Here is a 21,795-nt window from a genome sequence, read left to right as displayed (position 1 = left end):
CATGTGAAGATTTTGAAGTAACTCAATTCGTCATAGCAAATTTCTTGGTGTAGTACCAAATGTGTAAGTTTTAATCACACATAAATCTGTTAATCAAGTCTTTAATTGTTCTAGATATCACTATCATAAGCACAAAACTACAACGAATTTCAAAACAATTACAAATGTGATAATAACTTATTCAACTATTTATGTTATAGAGACGCTTGTCTCATTTGTTGAGGTTTGAATATTATTCATCTTCTCGTTTGTTGAGGTTTGAATATTATTCATCGAATCCTCCATTGATGAGGTGTGGGCCTGAGCTATGAACTCTAGATTCCATAACACGTCATCAATGGAAGGTCGATCCTTAGACATGCATCTTAGACAAAGCTCCATTAATGTCTTTAAAGATTCATCACAACATTCCTTACGAACCAAAGGATCCAGGATACTCCTTCGAGCTACCTCATCCGCCACCAGACTTACATGCAACTGTAAACAAAAAACAAAGTTTGCATGACTTTAACGTTTTGACGTTAATTCCAAACATCTATCAACATGTATATATATATATATATATATATATATATATATATATATATATATATATATATATATATATGGTTAGGTTATTTTGTTTTCAGCATCTATTGTGTGCATGTATGACTGATTCTGGACCAATCATTTTAGTTATTTTAAGAAAGTAATTAATGCATATTACATGTTGAAGATATAATAAGTATTAATTACATCTTCAGCATTTAATATACATTAATTACTTTCTTAAAATAACTAAAATGATTGGTCCAGAATCAATCATACAGGCACACAATAGATAGTGAAAACATTTGAACCTATATATATATATATATATATATATATATATATATATATATATATATATATATATATATATATATATATATATATATATATATATATATATATAGCTTGGTATACAATACAACTTACCATATCTTTAGCAATAGTTATGTCGCTTATGCAATCGATGGCCCTTCCTAAGATGAGTTCTAGCATGATTACTCCCATGTCGTAAACATGATCATGGTCATCCTCCTCCGTTTCAAATCTGTATAAACGTCAAAGAAAAACATTCATAAGCAGAGATGCATGCCATGAACGTTGACTCCATTAACTAAACGTTAATTAAACATTAATTAATACCGTTTACTTCTTCCAAGATTTTCACTCGATCTGGTTGCAGAATGTCCAGCAGACACCTGCGGTAGAAAACCGTACCTTAATTTCTTCTAACATACATCGTCAACTTACTTACATGAGTACTGAAACACCGGAAAGGCATATATACCTTAGTTTCTGGTAGCAAAGGAAGATTATAGCCACTGATCTTCACTTGAAAATTTTGATCCAACAAAACGTCGGTTATTTTTAGGTTGTCTGGAAATAGTTTAGCAGTTATCCGTGTGTTTAGAAACTGGATCCCTTTTGAAATCCCGATAGCAGCTGAAAGCCTCTGTGCCCAGGAGAATTTCTGTCCGGCTGTCATTTTAATCTTCAGATTAGTAAATATCTTCAAGATTGTGGGTTTGACTTTTCGGGTCAATCGAACTGATTTTCAAATATCGTCAAGAATCTTTTAGTTTTTGAAAAAAATTCTACAACGAGATTACCAGACACAAAGATAAGAGAAAACCGAAAAGGGTATTTAAGCTATGGTGATTGGAAGCACTGTTCTTATCGGAAAATAAGATCTAATAGAATAGTGTTAATTTCGCCTTGAAAACCAAAGTGTCTCTTTTTTGTTTTTTTAGGGAATCGAATACTGACCCATTAGGGAGGCTCTGAGTGTTCCGTTTGGGACGAATTCAAAAACCAGAAAGACGCCATGGATGATGGCTGAATCGTCTGTGTGGCGTTCAAAACAGTGACCGATGGGGTTGACCAGGTTTGGATGCCTGAGTTTAGATATGAGTTCAATCTGTCGAGTATAACTCTGGATGCTACACCTCTTTCTCAATTTCAAGTTTCTAATAGCAACTATACTTCCATCGTTAAGCTGGCCTTTGTAAAGCTGATGGAATATACAACATACAACATATTAATTTTGAGTTGAATTGTTTTAATTAAAAAGGACAGTTTGACTAAAATGATAACCAAATTTCATATTTGTTATATTTAAAATCAAAATGTCTCTGCTTTTCATTAAACCAATTACCTGGTCATGAGAACCATCGCCCATGCAAGTTGATCTATGGAAGTTATTTGTGGCCTCAATCAACTCCCCCAAAACATAAGTTCGATATGCCAGAATTCCAACTGCTCCCAGCTTCATTGTCTCTGAAATGTATCCTGCATTTAATCATTTCGTTTGTTAATAGATTGCTATTAGGAGTCCTACATTTGGGACTCTGATTTCAGACATTTCCTATTTAGAAGGTTTTAAGATTTGACATTATTTTAGTTCTAGTATAAATTACCGTAGGTGAGCATGGAGCTAAATGGACCTAAAAAGTTTGTTGTTTATATATATAAAAAGGTTGGTGCCTTGGTGGGGTATTTAAGCATCCCTAAAAAGTTTGTTTTTTATATATATAAAAAGGTTATTTGTAAACATATTTTATATTATTATACTCTCGGCTAAAAAAGATAGTATCATGTTTTTTAATGTTTAGTATAAGATAACTATATAAAATATATTTTGACAATGTTTGTATGTCTGTATCAAAAAATTTCGTTCCGCATTTTTTCAAGCCAAATAAATTTGGTTTCTAACCACAAAAACTCGTTATCTTTCGATTGTAGTTTCTAGGTTCAATAGAACTAAGCAATATGTCATATAATTAAGCATATAAAGAACTCATAAATGTAATACATACAAACGGTTTTGTTCCATTTTATTTTCAGTTTGAGTTTGAGAGTATTTTTGGTAAAAACTAGTTATTTGGTGTTTCCACATGTTATACCAGTTTGGCACTTTCCATCCGGTTTTTAATTTTTTTTATGCTTTTTTGCCTAAAGTTTGGTTAGTTACAAATATGGTTCAAATTTTTTTTATAAATTCACCCTAAAATTAATTTTTTATACAACTTTTTTTAAATATATATTTTTACAACCTTTTGTAAACTTTTTTAATCTTTTTATAAAAAATTTACGAATTTTTTACATACCTTTACAAAATAATAATAATAATAATAATAATAATAATAAACTTGTGTTATATTTTTTAATGCAATGTTATAAACTTAATTATTTTGTAATTTTTTAATGCAATATATTAATATTTTATAAGTTTCTAAGTGTTATAAAAGAATTATTAAAAAGTTCAAAGAAATTTTGTGAAATTTTTTTAAAAAATTGTGTAAATATTTGTAAAAAAACTTTCTAAAAACTTTTTTAATACATTTTTACAATATTTAGAAATATTCTTTTTCGTAAAACATCTTATATTTAAATAAAAAAAATAAAGTTTAAAAAAATCATAAAATTGTTGTATGAAAAATTATAAAACGTGTAAAAATATTATTACAAATGTTTAATAAATTCTAAAACTAAAGTTATACAAACAGTAAACTTGTAAAAAGAATGAGGTGAATTTGTAGGGGGGGGGGGGGGGGGGGGGGGGGGGGAATAGACCATATTTGGAACAAAATTTATAGTTTTAAATAATAAAATGTAAAACTTATGTCAAAAATGTAAAATTAAAATGACCTACCTACAGAGAAAAATAAAAACCTAGAATTTGTTTTCTTTATAATATTGTTTTGGTTTCTTGGTGATATCATAACATGTTCAACCGTCTCTTCCCTAAAAAACAGTTTAACACTTTAATCATAAATTTTTTAAATGTGTTAGTTTATATCAAATATAAAAGTTAAAAGTTATTTAAATAGATTTTATATTATGAGTTTTTTTTTTGGTATAAAATAAAAGTTCTAAATTTGTATTTACAAACAAAACTTTTTCAGATAAAAAAAAAAAAAAAAAAAAAAAACCATACCAATCCTAAAATTTCGGTTTTTCAGAAAATAAACCGTCGTTTTTATTAAACCGCTTCATTTTTTTGGTTTTTATTTGGTTTGGGTTTTTTGAACAGTACACACCCTAATTTCTGGGATTTTGACCACAGACCACATAGATCCGATTCATGAAAACAGAGGAAGATAGGGGTCGAAGTCTTACTTGCATCAGTCAGCATTTTAATGGTATAAGCAGGTGAAATCTTTTCAACTAAAACTCTAATTTGTGGTGTAGCTGCTGCACATCCTCCACCAAAAAACTCGCTCCTAATCGCAACCAAGACGACGCCAAACACTGCAACTCCTCCGATCACAACACCCCCAACAACACTCGAAGCCACCACCACTTTAACCTTCGACGACTTGGAAGAACCATCATCCCCACTTACAGGAGGTTTAATCATAACAGCTAGAGCTTCGTTATGACAAAACGAATCATTATGCTGTTGTTTCTTGTCGACATTTGATAAACAATTCCATCCGTATAAAACGCTCCCTCTTTTATTGTTCTCTAATGTTTGCATGCATGTCGGCAGTTCTCCGGTGAATCTGTTGAGCGACAAGTCCACTGACACCAGTTCGTCGTTACATGAAACGTTCGCTGATAACTTTCCGGTGAACTTGTTCCCGGAGAAGTTGAGATACGAAATGGAAGGGAGGGAGAACAAGAAATCGGGTAAAGGCCCGTTGAATTCGTTTGAAGAAAGATCGAGCTTTCGAAGCTGGAAAAACGAACGTAGATCGTACCCCTGAATGCCATAACTGAATCTATTCTCTCTTAGCACTAGAACTAACAACCTGTTATGAAGAACTGGAAAACTAGGTCCAAGCTGGTTGCTTTCAAGATCAAGAACTTGAAGATTCGTTAGATTCTTGAAATCAACTGGGACATCACCTGATAACTGATTCTTGGAAAGATCAAGAACACGAAGAGAGAGTAATCGGGAGAGTGAAAAAGGTAAAGACCCATTAAGTGAATTGTTCTTGAAGCTCAAAACTCTCAAGGATGAGAGGTTACCAAGCCAATCAGGGATGGATCCTGAGAAGTTATTGTGATCAAGAACCAGGGTTTGAAGGTTTTTTAAGTAAGAAAGCTCGAAAGGTATGTCGCCATGGAAATGGTTTGAGCTAATGTTGAGGATTTCCAAAGAAGAAACTGTTTTAGCAAGAACAGAAGCAGGTAGAGGACCATCGAGGGCTAGAGAAACCAAAGAGAGGACTTTCAAGTTAGGGAAGATTGCAGAAATGGTGTAAAAGAAAGATTCAGTTGAGAGGTATTCATGGTCAAATCTGTTGTTGTTATCCCCAGTTATGTGAAGTTGAGTGATGATGTTGTTGTAGCATACGAGTGTTAAAGATGAGTTTGGAATTAATGTAGGAAGGTTGATGGCGACACTGCTGCTGGTGCTACTGGGGCAGTAGTTACTTGTACCTCGTGCATTGAAAGTGGTAAATAGAGTTTGTAGAGAACGAAGGGATTGAGAATGGGAATAGTTGATTTGCAGAAATGGTATGAGAAAGAAGAGGTGTAAGATGAAGGTGATTGCAGCCATTGGAGGTGTAGCAAGCTGCACATTTGATTCTTTACAGAATTTGGAGGACTAAATTCACTCATGAATAAGTTGAAGTTTATAAAAAAAAAATTAAAAAATCGTTACCTTACTATTTTACCTTTTCATTCATATAATGGATAATGACAAGACAAAAATAGATACAAATCGACTATTTTGTCGGTCAATAATTAAAATGGCTACCTGTCTCGTAATAAACCAATTACAAAAAATTTAAAAACTTGTGAAATTATTCTTGCCGGAAAAAGACATTCAAAAAAGTTCAAAAATATTGTGAAGTGATTCATGAATTCACAACATATAAATACATTAACATCTTGCAAAATATGTTATTTTTTCTTTAAAAAAATGCTATTTTTTGTATGAACTATTAGAAAAGCAATTTTTATAAGGATAATTTCACTAAAGTCTTTACATTTTTCAATATTTTAATAGCCATTGCTTTACATTTTTCGGAAAAAAAAAAAAACAATGTCATTTTGTAAATTTTGCAATTTAATCATTAAAACTTTAGAAATTTATAAATTTAGCTACGAATTATTTTCTTAAACAACGATTTTAGCCCAATTACCGGCTTATGGCCTGCCAAGAATGAATATCTATAAAATGTTTTTTTAGATACCTTCGAATAATTTCGTTTTTATCCAAAAAAAATGACTACGAATTCTAAATAATATATATCTACAGTCATTAGAGAGGTTGAGAGAAAAAATTTGGATATTTATATTTCCAGCCGATAGATTGTCGGGCCCAATTCTCAGCCCAACATACTTAAATAGAAATGAGAAGGTTGGAATTCTTAGGCGTGATTAATCACCTCCGAATGGAATGTGGCTATTTTTTAAAAATATCTAAATTTTGGTTATTTTTCAAAAAATAGTTGGCGTTTTTAGCTAAATTATAAATTTCTCTTAAAACTTTTTTTTTTTTGTAGTTTAGTCATTTTTGAAGGTCCCCTTCTTAATTAGGTGGTTCACTTCTTATAGGATTTTCTCATAAATAGAAACTATTATTTTACCATACATATGATAATAAAATTCATTTAATAATTGAATTAAACCAAATAATTTTTTTAAACATTTAGTTCCAAATCTAAAGTTATTGTTTTTTCTATCATTTTAAAACAGTCAAAATTGCTAATTTTATGAAACCTAAATGGTTTTCTAAAAAATAATTAAAGTAATGAATAAAAAGCTAAAAATATAATGATGTTTATGAAAAAAAATCCATTTCATTGTTCATAAAATCTATATTACGAAATTAATGATCATTTTGTTAGAAAAATCAAAAGGGTGTCCATCTTGTTAAATAGATCATACTATTTAGTTACCTTTACATTTTTATGAAAGTGTACTTCAGATATATTTTATGGGTAAACATAAGGGACATAAAATTTGCATTGAATAGGTGCACATATATATATTTTAAAAGTAGCAATGTAAGCATAAACATATAGATTTTTTATGTTTTGATAAGTAATAATATATATTCCCCTAAAATCATTATAGTAAATTAGTACCTAAATTTGATCATTTTAATTAAAAAAAAATTAAGATCTTTTGTTTAACTAAAAAAAGGGTTGTATGTTAAGCAATGACATTTAAATTTTTTTTACTTATACAACAAATTAACTTTTTAAACAAAATATGCAACTATATTTAATCCAACTCTAAAAAAATCATTTTTTCTAGCTAGTAGTGATAAGTGAAAACAAAAATTGGTAAATGTGAAATTTTTCACATAAGCCATGAAGTTAGCGCTTCCAAGTTACCATGCTTCATTATTTTGTCATAGAACAAAACTTCATTGCATATTTAAATCTAAAAATAAAAATTATAGCATTCGATCTAGGAATTTATGTTTATTTTAATACTTGTTTAACTTACCAAAATACAAATAGAGTTCATAAGATACAAATAAATACTATAATTTTAGTTGAGCAAAACAGTACTGTGAGGTCTGTGTCATGTTTAGTCACGGGGATGAAAGCATAAGCATCCAAACAAAGTTCACGTGTTTTGTTTCTTACCGAACCAAAACCCAATGTGCTTCCCTTCATGGATCTAACACCAACTTTTTATAGGACATCTTCGTTAACACCCATTAGAACTTTCTTATTTCGTCTATATACTTGAAAAAGAAAAGCAAAAGGAGTGATTTCTCAGAAAATTATAAATTTAGCCAAAAATGTTATTATTTTGTGAAAAATAGCCAAAAAAAAAAAAAAAAAAAAAAAAAAACCAAAATTACATTTTTAGCCACCAAAATTACAGATAGATTAAGTTCATCTGCGATTTTGGCAAGTAATCTGTGAACGTACAAGTGGCTAAAGAACGTTTGTGTTTCAGTCACTTGTTCGTTCGCATATAGTTTTTTTTCGTTGTATAAAAACCCTCATTTCCCCCTTAAAATCGTAGATGGACTAAATTCATTTGCAATTTCCTCTCCTTTTCAATTGCGAATGTGTGATTTTTTTGTAATTTTTTTTTTAATTTTAACTACGAAATTTATTGGGTTTGCGAAACAACCTTATTATATATAAATGTTTGCAAAAAATTATCAGTTTAACTGTTATTTCTGTGGAAATTGTCCATAATCGCAGATGGGATAAAAAATCGCTTCCCAAAAAGAGTTTTCGAACAAGAAAATGAAAAATGAACCAAAAAAAATACGTTTTTATAGTAGGTTATGTTTTTTTTCGCAGATGGACTGATATGTTCGCAGATGGGCTAGTCCATCTGTAAACATAGGCGGTCCATCTGCGAAATTGATGGTTAAAAATGCAATTTTGATTTTTTTTGGCTATTTTCTACAAAATAAATAATATTTTTTGTTAAATTTGTAATTTTCTTATTCATTTTATATATATATATATATATATATATATATATATATATATATATATATATAATCATTAACATTTTGGTTTTTAAATTTTAATTTTATGTCCCTGTTATATTTTCAAATTTTCATATAGTTTGTTAAGTATCTATCATAAAAGGTAATAATTATTTATAGAATAATATCATGGTGATCTTTAACTTGAGTTTATTAAGTATTGGTAGAATTTTTACAAACAACAAGCAAAGAGCAAGAAAAAGAAAAAATAGTTATAAGCTAAAGCAGGATTTTACAACTAGACAACTCAGTACATTGCGCAAATTTCACAACACTGTAATGACAACCGCATCAAGATACTTCTTATGTTTAGCTGATAAAAGCACGGTATCGGCCCACTTAACGAGAGAATCAACATACACGACCACGGGAACATCAATACTCCACCATCTACCAATGTGCCCCCTAAATACGTACAATAGAGATACATTCGGAGAGCAAATGTCTAACAGTTTCAACTCCCTCCAAACAAATTAGGCACAAAATCGACTTCGCTTCCATCGCACGATCAACAAGCTTCTCTTAAGTAAGAATACATGCCAAAATGGCCCTACAAAGCGGAATATTTAACTTAATAGGAGCAAAGTGTCCTATTTAGTTGACACCCAAGTCCCCGGCATCAGACGTGTATCTAAGAAACACCTAACAGAAGACACTAAAAACTCATCATAAGAATCCAAAGATCGTTCCCACCTATCTGTCTGATAAAAAAGAACAATGATGTTCACCAAATCATCAAACGACACCCACTACTTATACCTCTCTCTCTCTCTCTCTCTCTCTCTCTCTCTCTCTCGGGAAGTCGATGTAGAAAACCAATAGTTTTATGGGATACAGTTTTCTGCAGCCGTGTTCTATTCTTACAAAATCATTATGAAAAGAATAATTTATTAATAGTTTTAATAATTTATGCATGATTAACATGTATGATTCAACCTGACATATATTACATATGGTGTACATGTGAATTAAGGTTTCTTGATTTAGTTATCTACTTGGGATTAATAAAGAATCTTTTTTATATAATAATGTAATACATAAACTGAGGTCATTACTTCATAAGAAATAATAAAATATATAGGAAAACATAAAACATGAAATTGTATATAATTGAGTTCCTTTTGCATCACTTTGAGTTAGGATGATCAGAACTATATTTAGAGTTATGGTAGGCTGACTAAAAGGATATCATAATAGTGTTGAAACCATATGAACTTTTGTATGAGTATACTATAATAGTTTGGAGTGTGGATGTATGCCCATTGGAGTCCTAGAGAACTTAAGGAAACTTGTGCAAGAGTTAACACCAAATCTAAGTCAATCCGAGTACATAATAAGAGCATGGATACGATAAAAAGAAAAGGGATTTAGTATGTTTATGAATTTTCATTATCTATTACATTGTGACAACCTAGAATTTCAATCTTGTGCAATTAATCAATTCAATCAATATTCAACTTGTTTGTCGATTTATGGTGCTATTCAAGGGGTCATTTAAGTATTCTAAGCTTGTATATATAACCAAGGTTGAGTTTAGGAATGAGTCGGAGTGGTGAATAGTAAAAATTTGGGCCATACACACCTCTTGGAGGAGTGTACAGCTGTACACCCGTGTGTGCGGCCGCACACCCACTTCCTTGGCAGCACACTCACGTTTGGGCAGCACCTTTACCCCTATATAAAGGGTAGCCCCTTCCTTTCATTCCTTTAACACCTTGGCAACACACAACATCATTTCCTCTCAAGTTTCTCCAACTTTGAACCTTCCAAAGCTTCAAAAACGTAAGTAATCCATCCCTTAGCTTGTTATACTTGAAGAACCTCTTGATCTAGGCCTTGAATCATGAAAGTCCCATCATGTTCTTCATTTCGTTGAAGGAGTGCGACTACACACCCGTGTGTGCGGCAGCACACTCATTTGTGCGACCATACACACACACCATAGGACCACAGACCCATTTCTAAGACCCTAAATTTGTTCTACAACCAAGTATGGGCCTAGGACACTTCATGGATGCAAGTACGGACCTTGAAAACACCTTTAAAAGTGGCCATACACCTCACGTATGCAATCCTTTGAGGTCCTAACACTTAGTGCAAGTAGTCCCAAGTTCTTAGAATGGTTCTTCATCACATCTAGTGGTGAAATAGCATCATTTGACTCTTTTATGTGTCATTACATGTTAATTAGGATCAAAGCGTGTTCAAGGCATCACTTAAGCATCCAGCATTTCGTGTCGATCCGTCATTCAAATCACCCGAGGTGAGTTCATACCCCTACATTTTCCGTGTTTTTAATGTTTTCAGGGGGGAATACAAGCCAAATTCCAAGTATTTTATTAAGTATTAAACTTATTAATGCAGTCCAACGATTTCCATGTTTAATAACATTTTCGGATATTTTATCTCTTTTGTAATATGTTGAGCATAAGGAAAACTTCCATTTTGGAAATCTAACTTCATAGTTTTCAAAAGGATTTTACAAAGCATTTTTCATATCATCTCTAATAAACTATAATGGGTATAGTTTGGGATAACCCTCTAGGCAGTCTCTACCTAATCAGATTTCATAAATGAATATATATATATATATATATATATATATATATATATATATATATATATATATATATATATATATATATATAAACTATGGCAGATTTAGTTTATGTTATATGTTTTCTCAGAAGTATATAGTACATTTATTCAAGGAAATTTTCTGTTTATTATTGATTTACCGCTAGTAAACTAGATTATACATAATTGTGAGGCGCTACTTCAATACTGTACCCTTAGGTGTAAAGTGATAAATCCTTTTAGTATAACCAGAGTCTCCTGGAGGGAGAGCGTGAGATTTATGAATAGATCTATTCGGGACTGACAATCCCACACCAGAACTGCTAGCTACAGTGAGGCGGGCACGCCTGTGGTGAACAAATGTCATTTAGCATAATGCCTGAAGAACGTTATAAAGGTCTCTCGGTCATATCAAGTATGGTTATACGACTCGCAAATAAGTATAAACTAACTTTGTTTACGGACTCTATTCTTCATTTGTTTTATCTTAAGTAATAAAACTACTTTTATATATGCTGATAGCAATCGAGGATTTCTAAACTGGCATCTCTACCTCTAGGATGAATAACATGTTTTTAAGGAAAATATAGGATTTTCCCAGGATAACACTAGCATTTCTAAAACTGATGGTTTGCATTCTACCACTAGATACTCTTTCAACACTATCTGTCATAAGAAAATATAGAATTTTCTTGAGGAACACTCTTCAAAAGAATCAAAGAACATTTTTCTCTAAAAACTAAATGCTTATGAACTCACCAGCTTTATGCTGATATTTTTCAAACTGCTTGTATTCTCAGGGAATTAGTAGACAGGTACTTCCAGGAATTCGATGAAGCCGGAGCAATAAGAGTCATGTTTTCTATATTATACATACTTTCGATGTATTTAAAACAAGTTCCAAACTGATGTAAACATTTTTCATATTTGTATTCAATGTTTGGTTGTGTTTAATATGCTTGCTATACAAATGTTGTGATACTACGCATGATGTCAGCCACCCCCGAACGTTTCCGCCGTTCCGGTTTGGGGGTGTGACAGATTCGTATCAGAGCCCTTGTTTATAGCGAACTAAGTATACCGAACCTTACATGGTATACAACTATAAATATTAAGGGGCCTAAGTGCTCTAAACTAAAAGTATACTTTCAAAAATATAAGTATTTTTATAAAAAGTATACAAGTATACCTAAGTACCCGAACCAGTGTCATAAGTAGAACAAAACAAAAGTATTTGGATGTCGGACATCGCGGTTAAACCTGGGCAGTTATGTAATCATGTCTAGGGTCAATATAGCCTGATCAACTATATTTATTCGAGACATGACCAACATGTGCTTAGGAGTGACCGTGGTGTTACAGCAGGCCTAAAACTTACCAAAATCATCTCATGTAAACTACTATAGGAGTATTTTATCTAGAGCCAAACTCAGTATACAGATTCACTCTAAGTGTTGCTACCTCTTCTTCCTTAAGCAATAACTTATTTGCGTTAGTAAACTTTCTACGCTTATCATTGGGTAGAACACTATTATTATCAGGATGAGATATATATTATTTTTATATATCTCGAGGACTTACCATCCTCTTCTTCCATATTGTTTATAGAACAAGATGCCTCCCCGACCAAGACCTATTAGAAGGAACGACGACACTCCGCCACCACCACCACCTCCTCAGTTCGACCTTGTCATGTTTCAGGCAGCAGTTATAGCCGCCGTGACTGCAGAAATGGCACAAGTGAATGCTGGTGGGGCTGAGGTGGAACCGACCCTCAGAGACAAGATGGAAGTCAGGGACATCAAAAAGAGTGTTCCTACAAAGACTTCATGACTGCAAAACCCAAATCCTTCGACGGAAATGGAGGTGTCATTGCTTTGACTCGATGGTTCGAGAAGATCGAATCCATCTTCGAAATTCGCATCTGTTCTGAGACAAACAAGGTGAAGTTTGCCGCCTGCACCTTCACCAACAGAGCTTTGACCTGGTGGAATGGTCGAGTTAAAACCCTAACCCTGCCAGTGGCTAATGTCATGGGTTGGGAAAGACTGAAGGAACTCATGCCTGCAGAATACTGTCCATGGGGCGAAGTGCAAAAGTTGGAGCACGAACTCTGGAACTTGAAGATGAAGGGTTCTGACATCGTTGCCTACACCGCGAGATTCTGTGATCTGGCTCTCCTCTGTCTGAGAATGGTCACCCCGGAAAGCAAGAAAATCGAGAGGTACATTTGGGGGCTAACGCAACCAACCAAAGGGAATGTCTTGGCTGCTAGGCCGATTACTTTCGAAAGCGCCAAGGATCTGGCACAGACCCTGATCGATCATGGAATCGATCTGGATGAGGTGGCAGCTGTCTCCGAGCCACAAAAGGAGAGTGGTGAGAAGAAGAAGAAATTCAGGAACAAACGCAAGGTTCAGTCTTCGCAGGAGCCCTCCAAGAAGCAACAAATAGTGGCAGTCCATGCTGCTACTACTCCTACCGCTACCCCCACTACTGTTCCAACCACCCAAGCTCCTACCGGTGGTTATTCAGAGAAACTACCTATGTGCAACAAGTTTACTTTTCATCATCACGGACCCTGCCGTGATTTGAATTGCAACAACTGTGGGAGGAAGGGACACACTACCCGATACTGCAGAGCACCAGCCCAACTAACCAATCCGACTCCTGGAGCGGGTGCCAGCCAAGCCTGCTATGGATGTGGAGAATTTGGGCATTTCAAAAGAAACTGCCCCAAAGAGATAACAGGTTGCAATGCAGGAAGGGTGCTAGCAATGGGCCAGGAGGAAGCAGTCGTTGATCCTACCGTTGTTACGGGTACGTTCCTCCTTGACAACTCTCATGCATGCATTCTTTTCGATTCTGGTGCGGAAAGGAGTTTTGTTAGTCATGCATTCAAACATCTAATCAAATGTAAATCCCAACCTTTAACCGAAATGTTCACCGTCGAGATGGCTAACGGAGAGAAAGAGAGCGCGAATGACATATTCCTAGGATGTACTCTTACCTTTGGCGATCATTCCTTCCCTATCGATCTTATGCATGTATCTATCAAGAGTTTCGACGTCATTATCGGTATGGATTGGTTGAGCCCCAATCGTGCTGATATCATTTGTTTCAAAAAAGCTATTCGCCTCAACCTTCCTTCTAGCGAAGACCTCATGATTTATGGTGACAAACTTAGTTCGAACCTTCATATCATCTCGTGCATCAAAGCTCAGAAATACCTACGGAAGAAATGTTATGCGTTTCTAGCTCATGTTGTTGATGGGACGCAAAAAGTTAAAGACCTCGAGAGCATCCCCGAAGTCTGCAACTTTCCTGATGTCTTTCCTGAAGATCTCCTAGGAATTCCTCCCGAACGTCAAGTCGAGTTTCGTATCAACTTAATCCCCGGAGCTACTCCTGTAGCTAAGTCTCCCTACCGTTTAGCGCCAACGGAGATGCAAGAATTATCCAGCTAGCTCAATGAGCTGATCAGCAAAGGATTCATAAGGCCAAGTTCCTCACCCTGGGGAGCCCCGATCTTATTTGTGAAAAAGAAAGATGGATCCTTTCAGATGTGCATTGACTACCGAGAGCTGAATAAGCTGACCATCAAGAATCGATATCTCGTGCCCAGAATCGACGATCTCTTTGACCAACTTCAGGGAGCCAGTTATTTCTCAAAGATAGATCTAAGATCAGGGTACCATCAGTTGCGAGTCCACGAGAATGATGTGCCTAAGACAGCATTTCGAACTCGCTATGGACACTACGAATTTGTAGTAATGCCCTTTGGTCTGACCAATGCACCGGCAGTATTCATGGACCTGATGAATCGAGTGTGCCGCCCTTTCTTAGACAAGTTCGTGATCGTGTTCATCGATGACATACTTGTCTATTCGCGGAGTGAGAGTGATCATAAACACCACTTGAGACAGGTGTTGGAAACATTTAGGGCGGAAAAGCTATACGCGAAGTTTTCAAAGTGTGAGTTTTGGATCGGGAAGGTAAATTTCCTTAGGTACGTGGTTAGCAAGGAAGGCATTCATGTAGACCCTTCCAAGATCAAAGCGATATAGAATTGGTCTGCACCTAAAACACCCACAGAAATCCAGCAATTCTTGGGCCTCGCGGGCTATTATCGCAGGTTCATCCAGAACTTCTCCAGAATCGCTAAGCCCTTAACTATCCTGACACAGAAAGGTGTAACCTTTAGTTGGGGAGTCAAGCAAGACAATGCATTTCAAACATTGAAGCAGGCCCTGTGTAGCGCACCTATCTTGTCCTTGCCTGAAGGGACAGAAGACTTCGTGGTCTATTGCGATGCATCCAATCAGGGCCTAGGTTGTGTGCTCATGAAGCGAGGAAAGGTCATCGCCTATGCCTCGAGGCAGTTGAAGACACACGGGGTCAATTACACAACTCACGATCTAGATTTGGGAGCAGTTGTCTTTACATTGAAAATCTGGAGACACTATCTCTATGGAACCAAGTGCACTATCTTCACCGACCATAAGAGCTTACAACACATTCTTGATCAGAAAGAGTTAAACATGAGATAGCGACGATGGGTAGAGCTACTCAGTGACTATGAGTGCGAAATTCTCTACCATCCCGGCAAGGCCAATGTGGTAGCAGATGCTCTCAGCCGAAAGGAATACTCCGGGCGAAAGGTGAAGGCATTGACAATGACCGTTCATTCCCATCTATCTGCATAAATCACGGAGGCTCAGCAGGAAGCCTTGAAACCAGAGAAATGAATGGATGAAGCATTGAGGGGAATGGACAAGAACTTAGAGGTTAAGGGAGACGGAGTGTACTATTTCATGAACCGGATCTGGAACCCAAAGTTCGGTGGGTACAGAGAGGTTGTCATGAATGAGGATCACAAGACGAAATACTCCGTTCACCCCGGTTTAGATAAGATGTATTTGGATCTCAAACAACTCTATTGGTGGCCAAACATGAAAGAGGAGATTGCAACCTTTGTGGGCAAGTGCTTGACTTGCGCCAAGGTGAAGGTGGAATATCAAAAGCCCTCAGGTTTACTTCAGCAGCCAGAAATACTTGAGTGTAAGTGGGAAATGATAGCAATGAATTTTATCACCAAGTTACCTATATCCCCAAGTGGGCACGACGCCATCTGGGTGATTGTCGATCGATTGACTAAATCCGCCCTTTTTTCTGCCAATCAAAGAAAACTTCAAGATGGAGAGACTTACACGGATCTACATGCAAGAAATAGTTCGCCTTCATGGGGTACCTGTATCCATTATCTCTGACCGAGATAGCAGGTTCACCTCAAGATTCTGGCAATCGCTTCAGAAGGCACTTGGAACTAAGTTGGATATGAGCACTGCTTATCATCCTCAAACTGATGGACAAAGTGAGAGAACAATTCAGACATTGGAGGATATGTTGAGAGCCTGCGTCATCGACTTCGGCGCGTCGTGGGACACTCATCTTCCTTTGGTCGAATTTTCCTACAACAACAGCTACCATACTAGCATCAATGTTGCGCCGTTTGAAGCTCTCTACGGCCGCAAGTGCAGATCCACTCTGTGCTGGGCTGAAGTAGGTGACACACAGCTAGTCAAGGGTCAAGTCCCTGACAGCACTCTCACGGGTCCTGAAATCATCCGAGAGACAACAAAAAAAGATCGTACAAATCAGAGAGCGACTAAAAGCATCTCGGGATAGACAAAAGACCTACGCTGATAAGAGATGAAAACCCTTGGAATTCTAGGTCGGTGACCGCGTCCTTCTGAAGGTCTCGCCCTGGAAAGGCATGATACGTTTCGGAAAACGTGGAAAGCTAAACCCAAGGTACGTTGGACCATTTGAGATCCTTGCTAGGATCGATCCCGTAGCATACAAACTCCAGTTACCTCGAGAGCTCAACAACATTCATCCTGTCTTCCACGTGTCGAACCTAAAGAAGTGTCTATCCGATGAGACACTTGTGATTCCTCTCGACGAGATCGAATTAGAAGAGGGTCTACATTTTGTGGAAGAACCTGTCGAAATCATGGATCGGGAAGCCAAGCATACAAAACAGAATCGCTCCCAATAGAGAAGGTTCGCTGGCATGCCAAGCGGGGTCCTGAATTCACTTGGGAGCGTGAGGATTCAATGAAGCAGAAGTACCCCCGTCTTTTTCCAAGTTCATGATTGTGCTTTATCCTTGAATTTCGGGACGAAATTCACTCTAACGAGGGGATGATGTGACAACCTGGAATTTCAATCTTGTGCAATTAATCAATTCAATCAATATTCAACTTGTTTTGTTGATTTCTGGTGCTATTCAAGGGGTCATTTAAGTGTTCTAAGCTTGTATATATAACCAAGGTTGAGTTTAGGAATGAGTCGGAGTGGTGAATAGTAAAAATTTGGGCCATACACACCTCTTGGAGGAGTGTACAGCCGTACACCCGTGTGTGCGGCCGCACACCCACTCCCTTGGCAGCACACTCACGTTTGGGCAACACCTTTACTCCTATATAAAGGGTAGCTCCCTTCCTTTCATTCCTTTAACACCTTGGCAGCACACAACATCATTTCCTCTCAAGTTTCTCCAACTTTGAACCTTCCAAAGCTTCAAAAACATGAGTAATCCATCCCTTAGCTTGTTATACTTGAATAACCTCTTGATCTAGGCCTTGAATCATGAAAGTCCCGTCATGTTCTTCATCTCGTTGAAGGAGTGCGACCACACACTCGTGTGTGCGGCAACACACCCGTGTGTGCGGCAGCACACTCATTTGTGCGACCATACACACACCATAGGACCATAGACCCATTTCTAAGACCCTAAACTTGTTCTACAACCAAGTATGGGCCTAGGACACTTCATGGATGCAAGTATAGACCTTGAAAACACCTTTAAAAATGGCCATACACCTCACGCATGCAATCCTTTGAGGTCCTAACACTTAGTGCAAGTAGTCCCATGTTCTTAGAATGGTTCTTCATCAAAGCGTGTTCAAGGCTTCACTTGAAAATCCAGCATTTCGTGTCGATCCTTCATTCAAATCACCCGAGGTGAGTTCATACCCCTACATTTTCCGTGTTTTTAATGTTTTCAGGGGGGATACAAGCCAACTTCAAAGTATTTTATTAAGTTTTAAACTTATTAATGCAGTCCAACGATTTCCACGTTTAATAACATTTTCGGATATTTTATCTCTTTTGTAATATGTTGAGCATAAGGAAAACTTCCATTTTGGAAATCTAACTTCATAGTTTTCAGAAAGGTTTTTACAAAGCATTTTTCATATCATCTCTAATAAACTATAATGGGTATAGTTTGGGATAACCCTCTAGGCAGTCTCTACCTAATCAGATTTCATAAATGAATATATATAAACTATGGCAGATTTAGTTTATGTTATATGTTTTCTCAGAAGTATATAGTACATTTATTCAAGGAAATTTTTTGTTTATTACTGATTTCCCGCTAGTAAACTAGATTATACAGAATTGTGAGGCGCTACTTCAATACTGTACCCTTAGGTGTATAGTGAGAAATCCTTTTAGTATAACCAGAGTCTCCTGGAGGGAGAGCGTGAGATTTGTGAATAGATCTATTCAGGACTGACAATCCCACACCAGAACTGCTAGCTACAGTGAGGCGGGCACGCCTGTGGTGAACAAATGTCATTTAGCTTAACGCCTGAAGAACGTTATAAAGGTCTCTCGGTCATATCAAGTATGGTTATACGACTCGCAAATAAGTATAAACTAACTTTGTTTACGCACTCTATTCTTCATTTGTTTTATCTTAAGTAATAAAACTACTTTTATATATGCTGATAGCAATCGAGGATTTCTAAACTGACATCTCTACCTCTAGGACGAATAACATGTTTTTAAGGAAAATATAGGATTTTCCCAGGATAACATTAGCATTTCTAAAACTGATGGTTTGCATTCTACCACTAGATACTCTTTCAACACTATCTTTCATAAGAAAATATAGGATTTTCTTGAAGAACACTCTTCAAAAGAATCAAAGAACATTTTTCTCTAAAAACTAAATGCTTATGAACTCACCAGCTTTATGCTGATATTTTTCAAACTGCTTGTATTCTTAGGGAACTAGTAGACAGGTACTTCCAGGAATTCGATGAAGTCGGAGCAATAAGAGTCATGTTTTCTATATTATACATACTTTCGATGTATTTAAAACAAGTTCCAAACTGATGTAAACATTTTTCATATTTGTATTCAATGGTTGGTTGTGTTTACTATGCTTGCTATACAAATGTTGTGATACTACGCATGACGTCAGCCACCCCCGAACGTTTCCGCCGTTCTGGTTTGGGCGTGTGACATGTATATTATTACTACCTTCGTGGCTTTGATAAACAATATGATTATATTTATAACTACATACTAAAATTACTTTCTTATAGGATATCTATGAGTAGATAAATGAATTGATTGATACAGCTTATAGGTTGGTTATGTGTTAAATATTTTGATTATTGAGAAGTTTGAACCACCTATGATCTCCTTGATGGTGTACGGTGGAACCCGGGAATATGTTTTGAACATTCTAGATACGGCATTGCTTGAGCAAAACTAGGCTATCTATTCATATGTGAGGAGATATCATCACATGGATGAGAAGTCATGTGAAGTCTTATGTCTTCACATATAAGTTAGACCCCCCACCCCCCCCCCCCTTCCAAAAAAAAATCCCCCATGTTTGATATGCTTGTGGAGATACCTTCGATGATGTGTATCTATATATACATGATCAGTTTTTTATATTTAGTATCTATATATAAATACATGATCAATTTTGTGTGTGTGATATTATACTTATTTATGTGTCAAAATATTTTAATATAGTATTTATAAGTTTATTTCACAAAGGATTTACTTATGAGTTTTTGAGTTAGGATATTAATTATATAACATTACAGAGTACTAACCCTTATGTTGCTCACCAAGCTTTCCTATCCTAATGTACTATTTTGACGTGTGCTTAATTTAAAGAGAAAGATAGGATAAGGTATTGAAGAGTTTTGATGTCAAGAGATTAGTTATGGTTATATATTACTTTATATGATTTTTGTTAAGAACGCCTCATTGGGTTATGAGACATGCTAGTACTTTAATTTCCTTTTATATATCTAAGATTTGGGATTTCTGCAAACATATCGAGTTGTTACTTAAGGGAAATTTTTATATGATGGGTGTAAGGTCTGTATATATTGTATGTATTTGAATGTTGGCCGACTAAAAAGGATCATAGAGGAAGATGTATGTTGTAGAAATGAGTATATTGCAATGGGTTTGTGATAGAACTCAATTGGATTGGTTTCAAAACTCAACAATTAGAAACTCATTAGGGTTTGTTTCAATTAATGAGAAATCAAGAGAAAGAAGATTATGGTAGTTTGAACATGTTCATCGAAGGCAATCAAGTGTCACAATTAAGAGGATGGAGACAATAAATGTTTGTACACAATGAGAGGATGAGAGGACACTCGTGAAGGAAGTGGGTTGATAGTGTGATGTTATGCTTGAAGGATTTTGGTCTTTTTTGGACAACCTCATATAGGGGTGAGGAGGCATAGGATCAGAGTAGTTAAGTAGTATATGAGTAATTATTTGAGTTTTACCTTTGTTGGTACTTGTTGTCCTTTCTGGCGAGTTTTTGTTTTCGCTTGTAATCATACGGGTTGATATTTGTTCATTCTTACTATCTCCTTGTATTTGCTAGTTTCTATTCCAAGTTTTATAGCTAATGTTTATTACATACTTTGTTGCTAGTATTTGCTTACATGGTTTGTACTTGTAGCTTTTTCAGGTTGACCTTGTATGTGCTTGTATTTATATGAGTTTGTCATTTGTTTTCCTTTTGAATGTCTTACGTTTTTGCTCTAAGGGTTGTGGCTAATGTTTGTTATGTGTTTTATTGCTTCTATTTGTTTGTACTGTTTGTACATGTCTTATTGCTTCTATTTGCTTATTTTGTTTGTGTACATATACAATAAGCACATGTTTTCCCCAAAAACTTCTACCTATTTAATTTATTGATTATTCATTAGTTTGTTTTATTTATTTATATTATTTGATGGTGAACCGACATTTAATATGTATGACATATTATTCAGCAAGAAGGAGTTTTGTATTTTCCTCTTTTCATTTTTCATTTCCTTTTTTGTTTGTTGTTAATCTTCTTTTTGAATAAGTTTTGACAGCCTTCCATCTAGGTCTGGCAATGGAGCTGGTTTTGACCCTGATCTGATCCAAACCCTTAAGAATTATATGGGTTTGGAGCATAGTTTTTGATTCGTTTACCCGTTAACAACCCATACCCGCTAACCCTTTTATTAAAAGGGTCGGGTATGGATCATCGTTGATCCGCTCCGTTTATAACCCGCCCCGTATAAATTTTGAATTATTGGTTTATATTGTATATTACTTAATATTTAATTTTAATTCCAATTGAAAGTCCAAAGGGAAAATGCCAAAGTCCAAACTGTTTATAAGAATCGAGGAGTCGACTTCTATACTTCCAGTATTCTACTAAGAAAGATGTCATTTCATTTATATTTCATCAAGCAATCATCATATTTCATTCAAAAATCAATAAATTCATTCATTTGCTGAATGAAAGTTTGTCATTGTTATTCTCTATCAATACAATTGAGAGTAAAAAATAAATCATAAGTTACTACAATATTGATTTTTAATTCCAATCGGAAGTCCTCGAGTACGTAATGTGTTTTCTAAATCAACATTTATTTTATTTAAGAAATATT

At 35.4% G+C, this 21,795-nt stretch overlaps 1 protein-coding gene across 1 annotated transcript; it reads right to left on the bottom strand.

The window, feature by feature from the left end:
• Positions 1–10: 10 nt before the first annotated feature.
• On the bottom strand, positions 11–5,630 carry LOC145057273 (putative inactive leucine-rich repeat receptor-like protein kinase At3g03770). Its single transcript, XM_079005055.1, has 7 exons — positions 4,147–5,630; positions 2,183–2,316; positions 1,795–2,038; positions 1,316–1,506; positions 1,171–1,226; positions 958–1,075; positions 11–477 (listed from the first exon to the last, which is right to left on the bottom strand). The coding sequence occupies exons 1-7, from the start codon at positions 5,534–5,536 to the stop codon at positions 190–192; spliced, it is 2,421 nt and encodes an 806-aa protein (XP_078861181.1). The 5' UTR covers positions 5,537–5,630; the 3' UTR covers positions 11–189.
• Positions 5,631–21,795: the final 16,165 nt, after the last annotated feature.

The sequence above is a fragment of the Lactuca serriola genome, chromosome 6 (genome assembly GCF_051521515.1).
Source record: "Lactuca serriola cultivar US96UC23 chromosome 6, Lser_US96UC23_V15, whole genome shotgun sequence".
In the NCBI taxonomy this organism is placed as follows: domain Eukaryota; kingdom Viridiplantae; phylum Streptophyta; class Magnoliopsida; order Asterales; family Asteraceae; genus Lactuca; species Lactuca serriola.
Note: the sequence above shows the minus strand (reverse complement) of the source record. Positions and strands in the feature narration are given on the sequence as shown.

Excerpts from the sequence above, each read along its gene's own strand:
- LOC145057273 (XM_079005055.1), bottom strand. The coding sequence starts at position 5,536 with ATGGCTGCAATCACCTTCATCTTACACCTCTTCTTTCTCATACCATTT. Across the intron at positions 2,317-4,146 it reads TAAAATGCTGACTGATGCAA|GATACATTTCAGAGACAATG; the intron begins GTAAGACTTCGA and ends GATTAAATGCAG. Across the intron at positions 478-957 it reads TAACTATTGCTAAAGATATG|TTGCATGTAAGTCTGGTGGC; the intron begins GTAAGTTGTATT and ends TTTTGTTTACAG.